This window comes from Lepisma saccharinum, chromosome 16 (assembly GCF_977018435.1).
Source record: "Lepisma saccharinum chromosome 16, izLepSacc3.1, whole genome shotgun sequence".
NCBI lineage: Eukaryota > Metazoa > Arthropoda > Insecta > Zygentoma > Lepismatidae > Lepisma > Lepisma saccharinum.
In genome coordinates this window covers 11,402,867-11,419,194 of record NC_139244.1, presented here as the reverse complement: position 1 = coordinate 11,419,194, position 16,328 = coordinate 11,402,867, and the positions used below count along the sequence as shown (strand labels likewise).

Sequence of the window (16,328 nt, the reverse complement as noted above, 5' to 3'; positions counted from 1 at the left end):
GATTTTGGTCAACGGTATTAATTCCTTTCTTTCTCTATTCCCAGAAACAAAAGAACAATCGCAAACATGGCAACAGGTAATATAAATTAAGGTGCATCAATACATTTTGTGTCATCACAAGTAGGTAAAAGATACAAGTCATAAACTTTGTCCTAGAGAGAGAGACATGCAACATTTCAACGTTATGGAATGATGATTAGATGGATCTGATGAAGGGACAATCACAAAGAAACATCCATGCCAGGGCCGAGATTTGAACTCCTAATCTTCGTTGGTGAGACCCTATGTTGAACATTCCACGCACTCATCCACAGACACGGTTGTTTGGAAGTAAGATTGAAGAATACGTGAACTGGCGCAAATATAAATCTAATATTTATATTTTCACTTCTTTATTTACGTCTCTCTCTCTACGATAATCGCGACGGGCCAATGAGGTAATGCACATAATGACATGAAGTCCATGACTTCCTAGGATTTGAATTTACATTAACTATTCTATCAGAGGTTGGCTATTATCAATCTAAAATTCTTTGCGAGAAATCAAATCAACATTATCATGATATATAGTTAAATTTTTCAATACTTGTTCATTGTAACAAAAAACACAGCAATCTCATGATTAATTTCCTTTGATTATATGTAGAGTAGCAGTACACTCTAGAAGACAAAACATGGAAAAACACTTCAAGGTTTAAAAAAATCTGAAGCACTACTTGAAATTTGTTCATTACGCGTGAGCTGAAACGAAATCTACTTGAATTGAGATAAGTGATCATTTGAAAGAATTTTGATAACGAATCGATTGATATAAATACTGAACAGGCGTTCAAGGTCCTCACATTGCGATAGTGCTGCTACCATGCTTCGTTTAGGAGTCCTCTGCGCCATCTTGTTCGTCCACCATGTTGCCGGACACGGCTTCATGGCCGATCCACCCATGAGATCCTCGATGTGGAGGTTTGGTTTCGACACCCCTCCCAACTATTCTGATAATCAGCTGAACTGCGGTGGTGTCGGGGTAAGTAATGGGATTTGGGCTTTGCAAGTTTCGAATTGAAACGGTTAGATGCACAACCGAAAGAGTCAGGCTGATGTGTACTTGGAACAGCAAGTATATTACCCTGGGCGGTAAAGGCATCCGGAGCATGGTGCTGATAAAAATCACCTCGAAATAGGCTTGGATCGATTTGATTTGATTTGATTTGTTGTTTTAAGTCCACTTTATGCACAGTAAGGCTAATTGGGACTGGACCTACAGTTTAAAGTGGGATCCGAACCACTTGTGCCTCCACCGGGTATCGAACCCGGGACTCCTTGATTACAAGGCGACGACGCTACCACTGCGCCATCGGGGAGGCCCCAGGCTTGGATCGAGAATGTGTGGGGCCCTAACACCACATCCCCTAAATGTGTCTTTATGGCAAGGTGCTACGAGTATATGCACGGGATTAGGTTTGTTTTACTTCACTTTCTGCCACTTTTGGCTAATCACGAAGATGACAAGTGATGTCATGATGAAGGAAGTTCACAAGGAAGCTGGAACTTCTGGCGTCGTAGCTGTGCTAACCACTCCGGCAAGTAGGTCGGCTGATTGTGTAAGTGTTGTGCATAATTGTCGTTATTTCCTGAACGTCTTTGCTTTACTCTTGCAAACTGTGACGTCACTTCCAACCACAAATTCCAACGGATACCTTGCTCCATCTAACTGCTGACTCTTTTTCATTAGACCCAGTGGCAGACCAACGGTGGCAAGTGCGGAGAATGTGGAGACCCATACAACGTGGCCCGCCCACGCCCCAACGACAACGGAGGAACCTACGGAACGGGACAGATCGCCAAGGAATACACCGTCGGCCAAACCTTCACGGTGACCATCAACATGTCGGCTGCCCATCTGGGATTCTTCGAGTTCCGCCTCTGCCCTGTGAACAGCCCCACCGTTCTGGAAACCCAGGAGTGTTTCGACCAGCACCTTCTCACCCTGGCCGACGGCGGCACTCAGTATAAGGTTCCCCAGAACCCAGGAGTCTACCACATTGACGTCAAGCTGCCTGAAGGACTCACCTGCACTCAATGCGTCCTGCAGTGGTACTACAGGACAGGTGAGTTTGGTTCTACAGGGTGTCCCAGTTAAAAGTAGCCCGGTTTGTGACAGGATTGCATACTGATGGCCTTGAGTACCTACCATGGTTAACGTTACAATGATCTACTCCATTTTGAGCAGGGTTACTTTCAACTGAAACACCCGGAATTAAACTATTGCTATTTAGCGTCACTTTTCTGCCATTGTTGGCTCATCGCGACGATGAGGATGGGTGATATGATGAAATTGACGTAGAGACATTCACAAAATGTGTGTTTTGTCAGAAACCTCATTTTCTAATTTTCTCTATTACCCCCCTATTTTCCTATTAGCTTTTCACCTAATTCAGAGCCACCAACCGTCACTGAACTCGACAATCAGAATTTAAAATGTTATTGGTCGTCTATAGCTATAGATTAATATAATGTATTCGCTCCGTCAGAATTTGCATGATTATTTGTGAAGAAAGATAGGTTTGTTTTCAAAACTAGAACTCTTCAAGGAATTTAAAAATGTATTATTGTATTTATACATTGTCATCATACTTATTCTTGTAACTCTTTGTCTTTAGTAAAAATACCTTATGGCAGGGGTTCCCAAACTTATTCGTTTCACGGCGGCCTCAGTGTTTCAATTTTTTCCGCGGCGCCCCAAGTCAGAATCTATAGTGTGTCTCAACCTTAAAAGTCAATATGGAAGTAAATGGAGTACTTCCCTCTGTCTCTAATACATGAGTTTTGCCAATAGCTCTGTCCTTCTCTACCATCGCTGCGTTGCGAGATGTTACAAAGTTTACAAAATGTAAAACTCAAAAATTTCAAACAGTGAAATCATTATCCTGTAGTTTTTTTATGCTCTATTTACTGACGGCATTATATAACCTGTCATAAATTCATGTGATCTGAATTTTTCATAATTATGCAATTTTGCAAAACGCTTATTTTTTCTTAGTAAATACTTCAAAAGCCATAAATATCAAACCGCTTGAACAACTTCGCCAGTTTTTTTTCTACGGGATCTATGATGTTTGTAGGCATGATGTTCTTTGCCTGAGTGAATTAATTTGCTTACGAAGAGAGTTATATATATATACATTGGATATTTTGTATAAATCATCAGATCGTAACACGAAAAAGTTGGTTAGCGAGAAACTTTTCGGTTTGTAGCGATACACAGGCAGACCAAGCGAGAAAAGTGTTAACCATTGTTTGAAGTTATTTTTAGAATGCATTATTACTCCACAGCACCGTTATTTATTACGCAATCCTAGTTTATTTATTCGGGCTGTCTCGCGTATCAAATTCATTGGGCGCCACCAAGGTTACAATTCAGTTGCAGGCAGGTGCCCCTGTTCGTAGGAAGTGCAGTGTGCTTTATTTTCCGCAAAAAATATATCTTAATGTTTGTTTTTGCATTTATTTAATTCTGTTTATGTAAAGGATACAACATTCAACGAAAGAAGTAACAATAGTTGCGTCGTGTATTACACATATAATGCAAATGTAAAATGGTAAATAGTTACGTCGAAATATAAACATTTACATACAAATCTTGAGGTAACTATCGTTTTTTTTTCAAAATACATCAAATACATAGATTTTGATGATTTCCAATACGATATTAAGGAAGCAAATTTGTTGCAATCATTAGCGATTAACAGCGACTCGATGCGACTTAGTTTGTTGATCTGGCAACGCCGCGCTCCATTTAACTTATACTGACTTTTAAGGTTTTGAGACGCTCAACTTTGAACGCTCAGTTAGTGTGGTTAGGTTGCTTGCCTCAAGTTTAAAAAATAAACACATATTTCAAATTCAGAAACATTTCACATGTAAAAAGTATTAAATAAGCACATGTTTGGAACAATAATGCCATATCATAACAAGTAAGTATCATTTCAGTGAAAATATTGTCACATTTCTCGACGCTCGTATAAGCACCAGGGTGCCACTTCTCACGCTTTGGAAACCACTGCCTTACGGCGACTTAACAGATAATAACACTTATGTTGATTGATAGTATCTGTTGTACAGTCCCGGACGCGTATTTACAAACCCGATAGTGCTGCAGAACCAGAGATATATAAAGCTTTCTTATTGGCTGTGTGCACCGGATGTGTTTATGTTCCGTGTCCATTGTTCCTTGTTTCTTCGTATGGAAAAATAATACTCGTGATTATATAGTAATAAAGTTTGTAATCAGATTGTCGAAATTATGTTAAGAAATATACGTTTATATAATAAATATAATGTTTAAAATGATATACGTTGAACATACATAATTTTCTCAATTGTCATTGGTAGTTACAATGTTTGCACGGATGTGACTTTAAATAGAAAAATCATTCACTTCAAGATGAGTTCTGATTTCTGTCTTCTAAAACATTGATTTAAATAATTGTGCTAAAATATTAATCTTACTATAAATGGGTTTCTTATCTTCTTGGAAAGGATATTTGAAATATACACTGGTAATTTGAACCCTGCCATCTAGCGTTAGTTTGAAGGAACGCTGCATTAACTTCCGGAATGGCAGCCAATCAGAAGCCAAATATCGCTTAAGGTTCTGCAGTACTATAGGGTTTGTAAATACGCGTCCCGGACACTTCTGGCTTGTAACAATTCCATTGAGAGCCAATACTATTGTTACAACCCAGAAGTGTCCGTGACTGTACAAGTGTTGTTGTCTAACTTCTGTCATTCTGTCATTTATTCTTGCCTATAAGTTCGATTGGAACAAGTGAAAATATATAAACAGTTGTGCTTTAGGTTTAAAGCAGAATTTAACAACAATGCTTCTTATCTTGAAATATAGCTAACAGCTGGGGAAATTGTGATGATGGAACATCAGGACTAGGATGTGGTCCACAGGAAACGTATAGCAACTGCGCCGACATCGCTATCGCATAAGGAACATGCTGTTGTGACGTCAGAAGAAATTAACATTGAGGTTAGTATATGTATAAAATTAACGGTAACTTCAGTATCTTTGAAATTATTTCCATGCGCTTCTACACTCGTCTCACTTAGTAAGTGTAATTCTATTCCTTATACAGAACAAGTTTCTCTTAAGTCCCAAAGTCAGAAGTGTAGAATCTCTCAGCATGAACATCCTTCTTGTGGCCACAGTTTCTAAGTTTGAAAATACAGGGTGTCTCATAAGTAAGAGCGCAAACGGACACAGGTGAAAGTACACGATAATAGAAGCAAAAAAAGTCTCAGTAAACATGGGTCTGCAAACGAGCAGTTTTCGAGATAATCGCGAATGTGTGATTACAAGCCGCCACTGACTTCATTGTTTGTAAACGTCGTCCTAGTTGGTAAAATGCTAATAATGTACGCGAATGTGTGGTTACAACATTTCCTAGAGCTGGTGTTGTAATCAAACAGGATGGATACAATCAGTACAGAGAATTGTACATGCTTGTGACCAATTCCGAAATGAACCGGGGGTGTTTGAAAGCATTTTACCAACTGGGACGACATTTACAAATGATAACGTCAGTGGTGGATTGTAACCACACATTCGCAATTATCTCGAAAACGGCTCGATTGCGGACCCATGTTTACCGAGACATTTTTGCTTATATTATCGTGTACTTTCGCCTGTGTCACTTTGCGCTATTACTTTTGAGACACCCTGTATAGATGAGAGACAATCTAGGATAGTCAACGTGTACGAATACATGACGCCACTCGAAAGTCCTTCACTATCTGAAGAATGACAAATTAGTTTTAATCGGTTTACGCAATTAACTTCCCACAGGGTACAGTGGGATGAACAAATATTGCTTGGCAAATTGTCCATGACTATTTTCATTAAGTTTTCTCCTGCATTCTACGTGTTTGGAGTTTTGTTTCAATACTTCAAGCTCTCATTGAGTAACGCAAATACAGTAAACATGGTGGTGGACAATTTCCTTGGTAACACTCATGCATCCCACTCTACGTGGAAATATTCCCATCAAACCTTAATGTAATTTTTAGAAATAAAACTTTAGAATTCCATGTTTTTATGCAAATGTGACCATTACAATCTACATCGCAAGAAAATTCCCGAACATGAAATGTACCTTCTGGGTCACCTATGTAAATTCCACCTTGTACAGACAACGAAGTTAGTAATAAGGTGTTTTATATACAGCGTATATTGATACACTTGTACCGGGTGGCCAGAATTAAAGTGGCCCAACTCAGAGCCCTCTGTAGAACTCTGAAATTTGGTGAATCCACTATACAGACCATGAAGAAGAGGATGGCGATTAAAAATGTTCAATTTTCCGCCACCAGGTTGAAATGTGGCGCTGTACTTAAACTGCTCCAATTGATTATGGATTTGCCTTTACCTTGCAATCTTGCAATAAACGAGAGATTATTTTCTCGCAACTTCCAGCCACTAACAAATGTCTTTCTAATTAATAACTCAGTTAAATCACTTGACGTGAATATTTGTACAGTGGGATCCATGAGTATTACCGTGCAAATTGTCCATGACTATTTTCATTAATTTTTCTCTCATATACTGTGTGTTTTTAAGCGATGGATTTTTATGCATGCTGATGCAGAAGTTGTGAACAGCTTGTTTTGAGTTTTATTTTAATTCTTGAAGATCTTATTGGGTCGAATAAAATGCACGAACATGGTGGTGGACAATTTGCACGGTAATACTCATGGATCCCACTGTACAATCACCTATGTACAATAGCTTCCATTGCTATTTTCGATCTTTGTTCCTGTTGGTTCTGTGTGTCCTTAGGGAATGCAATTGTACTTGTGCTGGAGAATAAGTAGGTTTCCAATGCTTATTCGTGCTTCTTGTATCAACTCTTGAAACTCAGGTCGCGGAAGGCAGAACTAATAGAAATGGCAGCGGACAATTTGCAAACTTTTGTATTTTCCGTTGGCTGTCCATTTAATTTTATTTGAGATTATACGTATATTTGAATGCACTTATTTGTACTAATTTTCTTGTAGATTTCTACAGCATTTCATCTGCGTCTACCATGATCTGGTCTCTTGAAGAGAGGAGGCCAGTCAACATATCCAAGTGACCTTCAACATTTCAAGTTGGTTTCAAGTTGAAAATAGGAATGTCTTGGCCAACCTTGTAATGAAAATTTGTTCCAAATAAAAATCTTTTTGAGCATCTCTTTTGTGTAAGCTTTATTTGCTTGACTTGATGTCAGTTTCCAGTTAAATTTAGCATAGACTTTTTGTCATGTTCCAGGAGCTTAATTCACAATGTGGCATCCCTTTCAAGCTTACAAGAAACGATTTAATTAATAAATAAATGACGATTTATAAGTTCTCTTCTCTTGACTACTTTTTCAATTATGTAACGAACCTGAGCGTTTAAGGTTTCATATTTGTAAGAAGTTAAGATTTTTAAAATGTTTTTTACTTCAAATAATGTGCAAACTGTCACAGACAACTATAGTTAGATTGATACAGTTGTGGTTGGAACTTGTGTATATGTTTAGAAATACGTCATAATCTGTTCGTCTTGACGTCACTTTCTCATCTCAGCTGAGGGAGTGAACCCGCCTGAATGTTTTCTCCTGACGACAGACTGAGTTGAAAAACAGGTGAGGGTGAGAAATCAACAGAAACGTGGTAACGGTTAATGGAATGCCCGAATAGTGTAATTGGTAATGATTTTCGTTTCATTCTGGCTATACTCGGAAATAATAATTAAGTACCGAAACTTTCGTGTATTTACGTTTGTCTTGTCCAACGTTAATTCTATATGCAAGTGTGTTTAGTGATTGTGATGTGATTTTATATGCTATAGAATTGTTCCTCTTCAGGCAGAAACGTAAGCAAATCTGTACCTTGCTTGTAAGTCCACATACGATAGGAAATATAAGTGATTATGAGAGATAAGCGATTATAAAACTGCGTTTAACTTTGAATACCGTGTTGTGTTTCTTTTCTACCCAGTAAGCCCTGATGAGTGATAAAGAGTCTCATGTTCCCGACACAAGGAGCAGCGGACTAACTTTGTAACGACTAGTGTCCAACTGGAGTACGTTTTAATTAAAATAATATAAATTAGAAATATCAGTCAATTTTTTCTAGTATACTATTATTAGTCCAATTAATATATCGGCCAAGACACAAGGAACCATAGACCAATTCTTTGACTAATATTAGTTGAACGAATATTTCGAGTAATACTATTAATTCATGCCGAGTAATATTGTACTAATAATAGTCAGTCTGTACAAATATCTCAGTTACATTCTTGATGGGTGACTTTTAGGCTTTTACATATTTTCGTGTCCTCTTTCAAATTTTCAATTACACAGACCTCAGTTAAACGAAAGGGACTCAGGGTGTCATTATGTAAAAGGATGGCCAGAAATAGCATATTATTGTTTGTAATAAAGGAATTTAAAATGTAGATACAATACACATAAACCTGAAGTACTACCTAAAGATAACATTTAAGTATACTGACATATCTAGTATCTCGTATTGGGGATGGGAAACTTTTAATAACTTAATGATCGCCTATACCAAAGATTTATGTTGTTTATTAAATGTACGAATCAAACGTTTGGATATAATAAGCCGATAAGTTCAAATTTCATTCTTCATGTACAATCTGCTTTTGCTTCTGAATGTACAAGTAGCGGCAATTTAGGCTTAGATCATTTTCAAATTCCCTAATTTGTACTGCCATCAAAAGAATAATTCTTAACCATGATAGTCTTGTTACAAATCACGCAGACACATGAACTAATACAAATACAATTCTAAATAACTTTTGGAATATTGTAATCGGAATTTTCCTCAGGGTCAAAGTTTATCTTGGATCACGTCAATATTTCAGTTTCTAAATACTCATAAATTTATCACATTACTACATCAAAATATGTAGCTGATATTTAGGTTTCGTAATGCATAATTAATGAGAGTAAGTTTTTCTTCTCGCCCCATCTGTCGTCATTCTCATAAAACATCCTACCGGTATTCTGGGACGTTGTCACCAGGTATCAGAGAATTTAAGTTCCCTTTCAAGGATATCACTTTATACAGGGTGTCCGGATTGTAACTGACAGTTTTTAAATAGTTATTACATTTCAACAAACCAAGCTCTTTGTTAAAGCATTACGTAAACAATAGTACATTTGTGAGTTTGGTTCAGTACATTTTCATACATACAACTATCGGTGGCGGCACTAGTGTCGCTCAAACTAAAATGGTGTCGGGACAGAAAAAAGCACGCGTAGGCCACGGAAGTCAATGAAGGAGGCGAGAAGGGAGCTAGGAATTCCAAGGTCCACTGTTCACGAAGTCTAGTACAAGAGGTTACGTTTGTATGCACACAAGGTACAGTTGTTGCACGAAATTCAGCCACATGACAAACCGAAAAAAACATTCATTTGCCATTGACATTCTGCAGCAGATTGATGTTGCCCTTCTAGACTTCTTTCTATGAGGGTACATCAAAGGCATGGTGTATTCTGGCCAAAAGATAGATGATCTACAAGAACTACAGGACCGTCTTCGGAATGTTTTTGCTTCTGTAACCCCTCAGATGCTACAGAAGAGTGTCAGGGAGATTGAATACAGGCTGGACATTCTACGTACAACAACGTGAGCTCATGTGGAGCTATACTGAACTGTACTGAGCTGTAACTACTTCCAATAAAACTTTGTGAGTTTGACTTCAAAATCTATGTTTTTGTTTCTAGCTGCTCCTTACCAAATTAAAATAATACACTTTTAAAAACTGTCAGTCTCACTCCGGACACCCTGTATATTGCTTGCAGTTATTTTCTGACACGCGCAAGGTACATGAATACCTGAAACATATACAAACGAATACAAAAATACGGTCAATTTTGTATGCGTGTACGGTTTTGACTCGTTGAGAGACTGGCAATGCTCTTCTGTAGGTGGGTTTTATGTGACGTCAGGATGCGCACAGCCGCCATGTTTGCTGCCATTTTTATTTGTCGTTACATCTGCACCAAGCCCAGAACTGGTCTCAATCTTGGCTTCTCGAAGCCACAATGCAACAGTTTGTGACGTGGCCAGGTATCTGCAAGACACGCTGTAGCTAGTTCAGAATATGACATTGAGGATCAAGGCACTGGTCGTATTGCCCGGATGGACTTACATTCTTTAGGAGAACTCCTCGATGATCTTTCCGCTAAGATCTGAGGTAAGGATTTGTAGAATAGGGCAAGAAAAACGTAATAGTAGAATGTACGGAATAACACAGTTACTCCTCGAATGTCAGAGGCAAATTATCATCCTGGACTAACGATTTGCTGAGAGACAAATGCACAAGCCAGTCAGTGTTCTCAGGTATTAATATTGCGACCATGAATACGTTTATTCACTGGTTGGCCGCGGTGGCTCAGTCGGTAACGCGTCTGACTACCATGCTCAAGGTCCCGGGTTCGATCCCCGGCCGGTTCAAATCCGGGAACTTTTCTAACGATGGAAGCGGCCCCGGCGCCCACCCAGCGTCGAATAACATGGGTACCTGGGGGAAACCCTGGGGGGGTAAAGGCGGTCAGGGGCGTGATGCTGATCACATCACCCCCACTCACGACCGGATCAAGAAAGTGTGGGGCGTTACCCCCACACCCCCTATACGCCTTCATGGCGTGGTGCTAAGCACAGGGGAGCACTTTACCTTTTTTTTACCTTTTTTTACCATGAATACGTTTAGACTACCAGATTCTCTCATCATGAGTTCCTGAGTGTCTCGCAGATCCTGACAAACTACTTACTACAGCTCTCGTCTATTGTTACGACGGGCGCTCTACATGCTGGCAAGGGGAGCGGGGAATATGCCGCAGAGCAACCATACAACAGCGGTGCCGCCGAGAGTTACGACGTGCCGGGAAGAAGTACTACGTGAACCTTGTTCTACAGGCTGCTGAGTTTCTTATCGCGCTGGATTGGTCGCTTCCCTTGCAAGCATGTAGAACGCCCGCCGTAAGAGTAGAAAAGAACTCGTGCCCTGATGAGCCTATTCAAGAAATCTTCTCGTTTCGAAAAACCAAAATGATAGTTTGTTTGGAAACATTACACCTGTTCAGAATTCCTTCTAGAGCAAGGTCCGGGCTCTGGCGAGAGGTTCTCCTGAAATTTGTGACTTGCAGCCTGAGCTGTCAACCATATGAAAAGATGGCTTTCCGTTCGGGGTTCACTAGCGATATTCACTTTCGCCAGTGCTGTTGAGAAATCAAAGCCGCCGACAGAGGTCTGTCAACTGTCAATTTCAATTACAACAGTGGGACCGTTCTCGAGTGGGAGCCGGAAGGATGAAGCCACTTGCAGCCCGAGCTGGCAACCTCCCGGAAATAGGGCCTTTTCTTTTTTCGTGATAACAATAAATGCTTTCGCGACTGGTGGTGTGCGATGAAACGATCAAATCGGGGGGACGCGTTGCTTCTCGCCTTCAAATTTGGAGATTGACGGACGGGAACCACAGTCAATTTAGTTTTTTATTATTTTTGATTAACGAATAAATTGATGGGGAAACATTATGATTATTTAGCATTTTTCGGTGTCCTAAATGGAGTACGCAATGAAAATCAGCACTTATCAAATTGATTTTATCATATTGGCCAGAGGAAATATTCCATTACATACAAACTCGGTCAACTAATTGAAATTAAATTATATATTGTCAAGCCTAGAGAAAATCGAACTAATGCACTCTTGATTTTTATATAATATATTTGTTAAGTTTCAATGGTACATATTAGTTGAAATATAAACGAGTAAAATAATTGGTATCGTGGCACAGACTATTGAAAAACTTACCGGGACGAGCCTCACAAAGGTTGAAAACCGCTATTCTAGAGTATTAGATTGAACCTGCGTGTGGTTTGGTTTTGCTGTTATCTACAGGGTGACCAAAAAGTATGTAATTGTTTTCTGTCTGGATGACATATTTTCCGGATGTTGGATTAGGAGAATGGGTCCCTGGAATGGGTCACCTGATATCAACCAAATGTGGGAATTTTGAAACCAGAGATGTACGCTGTGAAAATTCTGGCTCTGGATAGCCACTGCAAATATGCTGTGCATCCTCACGTCTTAAGAGAATTCAAGAGAATGTATGAAGCGTTGAGGAAGTGTGTTGTGATTTTCCTTTGGTTATCCTGTAGATGTTTTCAAAAGGTTGGTGGAACCTTAGACTTATTTTCAATCGCAGCTATCTAGACAACAGTGTAATCAAACATCGTGAAGTGGTGAAGATTCAAGTAACTTCATCCCAAGCAACACACTGGAGAAAAGAGATTCCGGAATTCCTCACAAGGGGAACTCATCTCCATGATGGAGAAGTGCATAGACGTTCATTAATGTTTTTGTTATGCTCTCCTCGAGGCACATTGAACAACTGGAGAATCTGAGAAAGCTTGTTTCAAGCAGACATCGGGAGATGATGTAAAAACTAATGTATTAAAGATACTTTACTATCTTCACTAACACATTAGTTTTATTTTATCCAAGAACTCTTCCTTACAATGTAGGCAGAATAGTCCGTCTAATTTCGTAGCTAACATTAATGTGAAGTTCGCATGCGCAAAGCAGGCGAGTTCATTGACAAACGTAGGGGTGATGGAAGGAAGTGGAACGCAGACGGGAAGCAGATTTGTCAGCAAATTGCATTATGAGGAAATTATGAGTTGTAACGACCGAGCAAGCGATAATAAACAAGGGAACCGAACCCATACGATCGAAATACTGATTTGAAACCTACAGCATTGTTTCCTGCATGTTTTCACCTACTTCTCTTGTCACGTGCCAGTTCCGACGACACCTAGTGATCAAAATTTGATTTAATACCTCTGACGAGGAGAACATCGTCAGCTTTTGTATTTGTCCGTCCCTCGGTGGCGCTGTGTCAAATTAGACGCCCCGAAGCACTTACGGTTGCGCTTCTTATTAGACGCACTGGGCCATAGGCAGCGCTTTGCTGTTAGCGATCCTGGGCTATTCCCCTTGTGGTCGTTACATAGGAGGTGGCGCTACTGTCAGTTTAGTCGAACGTACTCTTTCTATAAGTATAGTTTCTATCGTTTGCCAAAGAAACGGGGAAAGCGAGCGCAAATATGTAATAAATAAGATTACGCTTTAAAAGGAAAGACAATAAATTAGAAGAAAGAAAAGAAGAATAAGCTTTCTCCAAAAATAGAAAGAAGAAAAAAAGAAGAAGTCTTTTCCAAAAATAGAAGGAAGAAAAGAAGAAGAAGCCTTTTCCCAAATCAAAGATAGGAAGGAAGAAGAAGCCTTTTCCCAGAAATTACGAGAAGAAAAAAGAAGAAGATTTCCTTTCAATTATTCATATATGTATAAGAAGAATATAACCGACGTAAATTTGGAATCAACATATATATATATATATATATATATATATATATATATATATATATATATATATATATATATATATATATTTCAATGTATATACAAGCTTCTCTACATATTTTCTCTGTATTGTGTACAGTTTTCAGAATATAGATCCGCATTTAACTATATCCTCTTGGCTATAAAACGCTTTCTTATTTGGAATTCTCGAATAAAGAACCTATCCCCTGAGATTAAGATATATGTAGCCGTGGTATAAGTTTATTTTAAGAAGTGCACTAGAGGGACGTTGCACCCTTATAGAGCGTAAGTCATCCTCTCGAGCTTGTCTCCGGATGATAAATTGTCACCTCCATTCAATGTACAAGACTCAATTTAAAGGAAGAAATTGAGGTTGAAAGGAATTTTCTCCCCAAAATACAACTATTCCTGGCAACGAAGGTAAGCTATAATTCCAACCAGGAATTATTTTTCGTACTCCTGAAACAATACAACAAGCATACACACTTCCAACACAAACATTTCCATTAGGGGAAGTGGGGGGGGAAATGGGCACGTGGGGAATATGGGTACACGTAAGGTTTTTACGTCACAGCACCAGCTGTGTGTGGTGAAAACAAATCTACTGCAGGTTGGCAACATCAGTGGAGACCAAGTTGTCGTCTGTGTTGGTTGTCACGTCGCAGCTGAAGACAAGGAAGATTGTGTGCCTGTTGAAAGGTAAGTTCTGTTCCAAATTATAGTAAAAAATGCACGTGATGTTATTTTAGAGTAGTTGGAGTTAAGATCTGAGCAGAGCATAACGTAAAATAGCGGGAAACTGACATAGCAACAACGAAACTACAACAAAGGAGCATGCAATGCAAATGGCATCACGTGGTGTCCCGCGTTGTGAATACAGTAGTACAAACTTACGTAAAATGTTGCAAGTTGTGGAAATATGAGCACAGCAAGTCGGGGTAAAATGGGCATAGGAATTCTAATAAGGGGAAGATGGGTATTTCATAAACAAATAATTCAGAGACATGGAATATATTTCCAAACCTCAGAAATCTTATTACGCTGTAAAGAAAAACTGCATCCTATGATATGTTGCTGCTTATAGTATAGATTATGTGTGAATCGTTTGAATTGAAATCTTTAAAACATCTACAACCATTGTACTGTGGACTGCTAACGGAAGTGTATAGAAATGCTATCTCGCTCGCGGTGAGCAGGTTGGTATCGAACATACGTACCATAGATAATTGTAGTCCTCCTTTGCTGCTTCTTCATCCTAGTGACCTCCTGGGATAGATATTTTCTTGCCCTTGCTAAGAGTTGTGTTACATTCATCCACGTATCGTGTCCCTTGGTTTTGTATGTTAGTCATTGTTTCATTCTTGCATTCCAGATGCCACGAACGTACAGACGACGTCCAATAGGCAAACCTGGCAAGCAGAGCACATGGAGAACACATGATGAAAGATCCTTATTGCAAGACGACACAGCCTCGTTCAACCAAGAGGCTAGAACTACACCGGCCCAACCAATTCCAAGCGGAAGCTCTCAAGTGGTCGTGGAACAGTCTGTCAACAGTACATCCTGCTCAGGATCTCAGAGGTGTGAGTCTACAGTTCGTGGATCGCTCAATGACGCTGCTTCTCCTTCATCTTCACATGCAGTAAGATCAAAGTGTGCAAACACGCTTGCACCCACAAGATATTCACCTCGGAAACTTGTGCGCACATTGTCACCAATTCCTGTTCTTTACAAGCCACCTGTGACCCGGAGAAGGCAACCAAGAGAAGCAAGGGAGCTTACCTCATCAGAAACTATTTCTGCAGTGAAAAAGAAGCGTCTCACTCATGTGTCTGCACGATCCATTGAAAGTTCGAGTACTGTTCCATCTACAGTTGCATCTAGCGGCGAAGATAGCGAGTGCCCTATATGCAAGGGTTGGTATCATGAAGACAATCAAGGTGAAGAGTGGATACGTTGTGAACACTGTTCCGTGTGGTAACATAATAATTGCGTTGGCATAGAGGAGGAAGATGTACATTTTATCTGCCCTGCTTGTCGTGGGTAAAGGGCTATTTGAGACATGCAAGTTAATTTTATGATATGTACCGTATTGAAGAATCATTCAGTGTTATATCGTGACTTGCCTTTAGTGTATATTTTGTAATATTTACTTTCAAACTCATCATGCTCATATTCCCCAACGGTGTGCTCATATTACCCCCACTCTTCGGGGTAAAATGGGTTTTGTAGTCGTTTTGTTTTTTTATTGTTTCTCATTTGCATGAAGAGAATTCCGCTCATGTGTACTACTATGTATTGCGGAAAGACTGTTCTAAATTTTGCAATATGTATTTTTTATGTATTTCAATACATCTCTGAAATATTTTAAATTTTGTCTTAAGGTGGTCATATTCTATACTTTAAAATATAACTTTATTTCTGAAGCAATCATTGTTTCGTGTTTTCAAAAGCTTTCAATGCAATACCTGACAACATAACTGACTGTAGTTTGTCAGTTTCGCTAGAATGCATTAAACAATATTTATGATAATTTTTGTCTGCTAAAAATGGTTCAGCCCATAGGCAGCAACGCGGGAGACCCGGATAAAAAACAAACGAAAAACACATTTGAACCTGGTGGTGAAAATGCCATTTGCTTCTCCGTGGTCTCCATAGCATCTATACCAAGTTTTACCTCAATCCGTTGCTTCGAAATACCTCTACAAGGCTCGGAGTAGAGGAACGTTTTTTATGATCACCCGGCATATACACCGTGACAACATACGTATAACTAATAGAACGCAGAGAAAAGAATGGTACACAGACATATCTGCAGAACCATTGGGCCAGTAAAACTAATTTCTCATAACAATGTCGATTAATGTTCAGAAACAAAT

General features: G+C 39.3%; 1 protein-coding gene across 2 annotated transcripts; it reads left to right on the top strand.

Moving 5' to 3' along the window:
• The first annotated feature begins 852 nt into the window (after positions 1-852).
• On the top strand, positions 853-7,218 carry LOC145999910 (uncharacterized). 2 transcript variants are annotated; one of them, XM_083137187.1, is made up of 4 exons: positions 853-1,021; positions 1,730-2,105; positions 4,901-5,035; positions 7,060-7,218. In XM_083137187.1, the coding sequence occupies exons 1-3, from the start codon at positions 863-865 to the stop codon at positions 4,993-4,995; spliced, it is 630 nt and encodes a 209-aa protein (XP_082993313.1). In that variant the 5' UTR covers positions 853-862; the 3' UTR covers positions 4,996-5,035; positions 7,060-7,218. The 2 variants fall into 2 exon arrangements, with proteins under 2 accessions (XP_082993313.1, XP_082993314.1); XM_083137188.1 differs by having other exon boundaries at positions 7,070-7,215.
• Positions 7,219-16,328: the final 9,110 nt, after the last annotated feature.

Coding starts and splice junctions, on each gene's coding strand:
- LOC145999910 (XM_083137187.1), top strand. CDS start 863: ATGCTTCGTTTAGGAGTCCTCTGCGCCATCTTGTTCGTCCACCATGTT. Junction 1,022..1,729: donor TGAACTGCGGTGGTGTCGGG/GTAAGTAATGGG, acceptor CTTTTTCATTAG/ACCCAGTGGCAGACCAACGG. Junction 2,106..4,900: donor GCAGTGGTACTACAGGACAG/GTGAGTTTGGTT, acceptor CTTGAAATATAG/CTAACAGCTGGGGAAATTGT.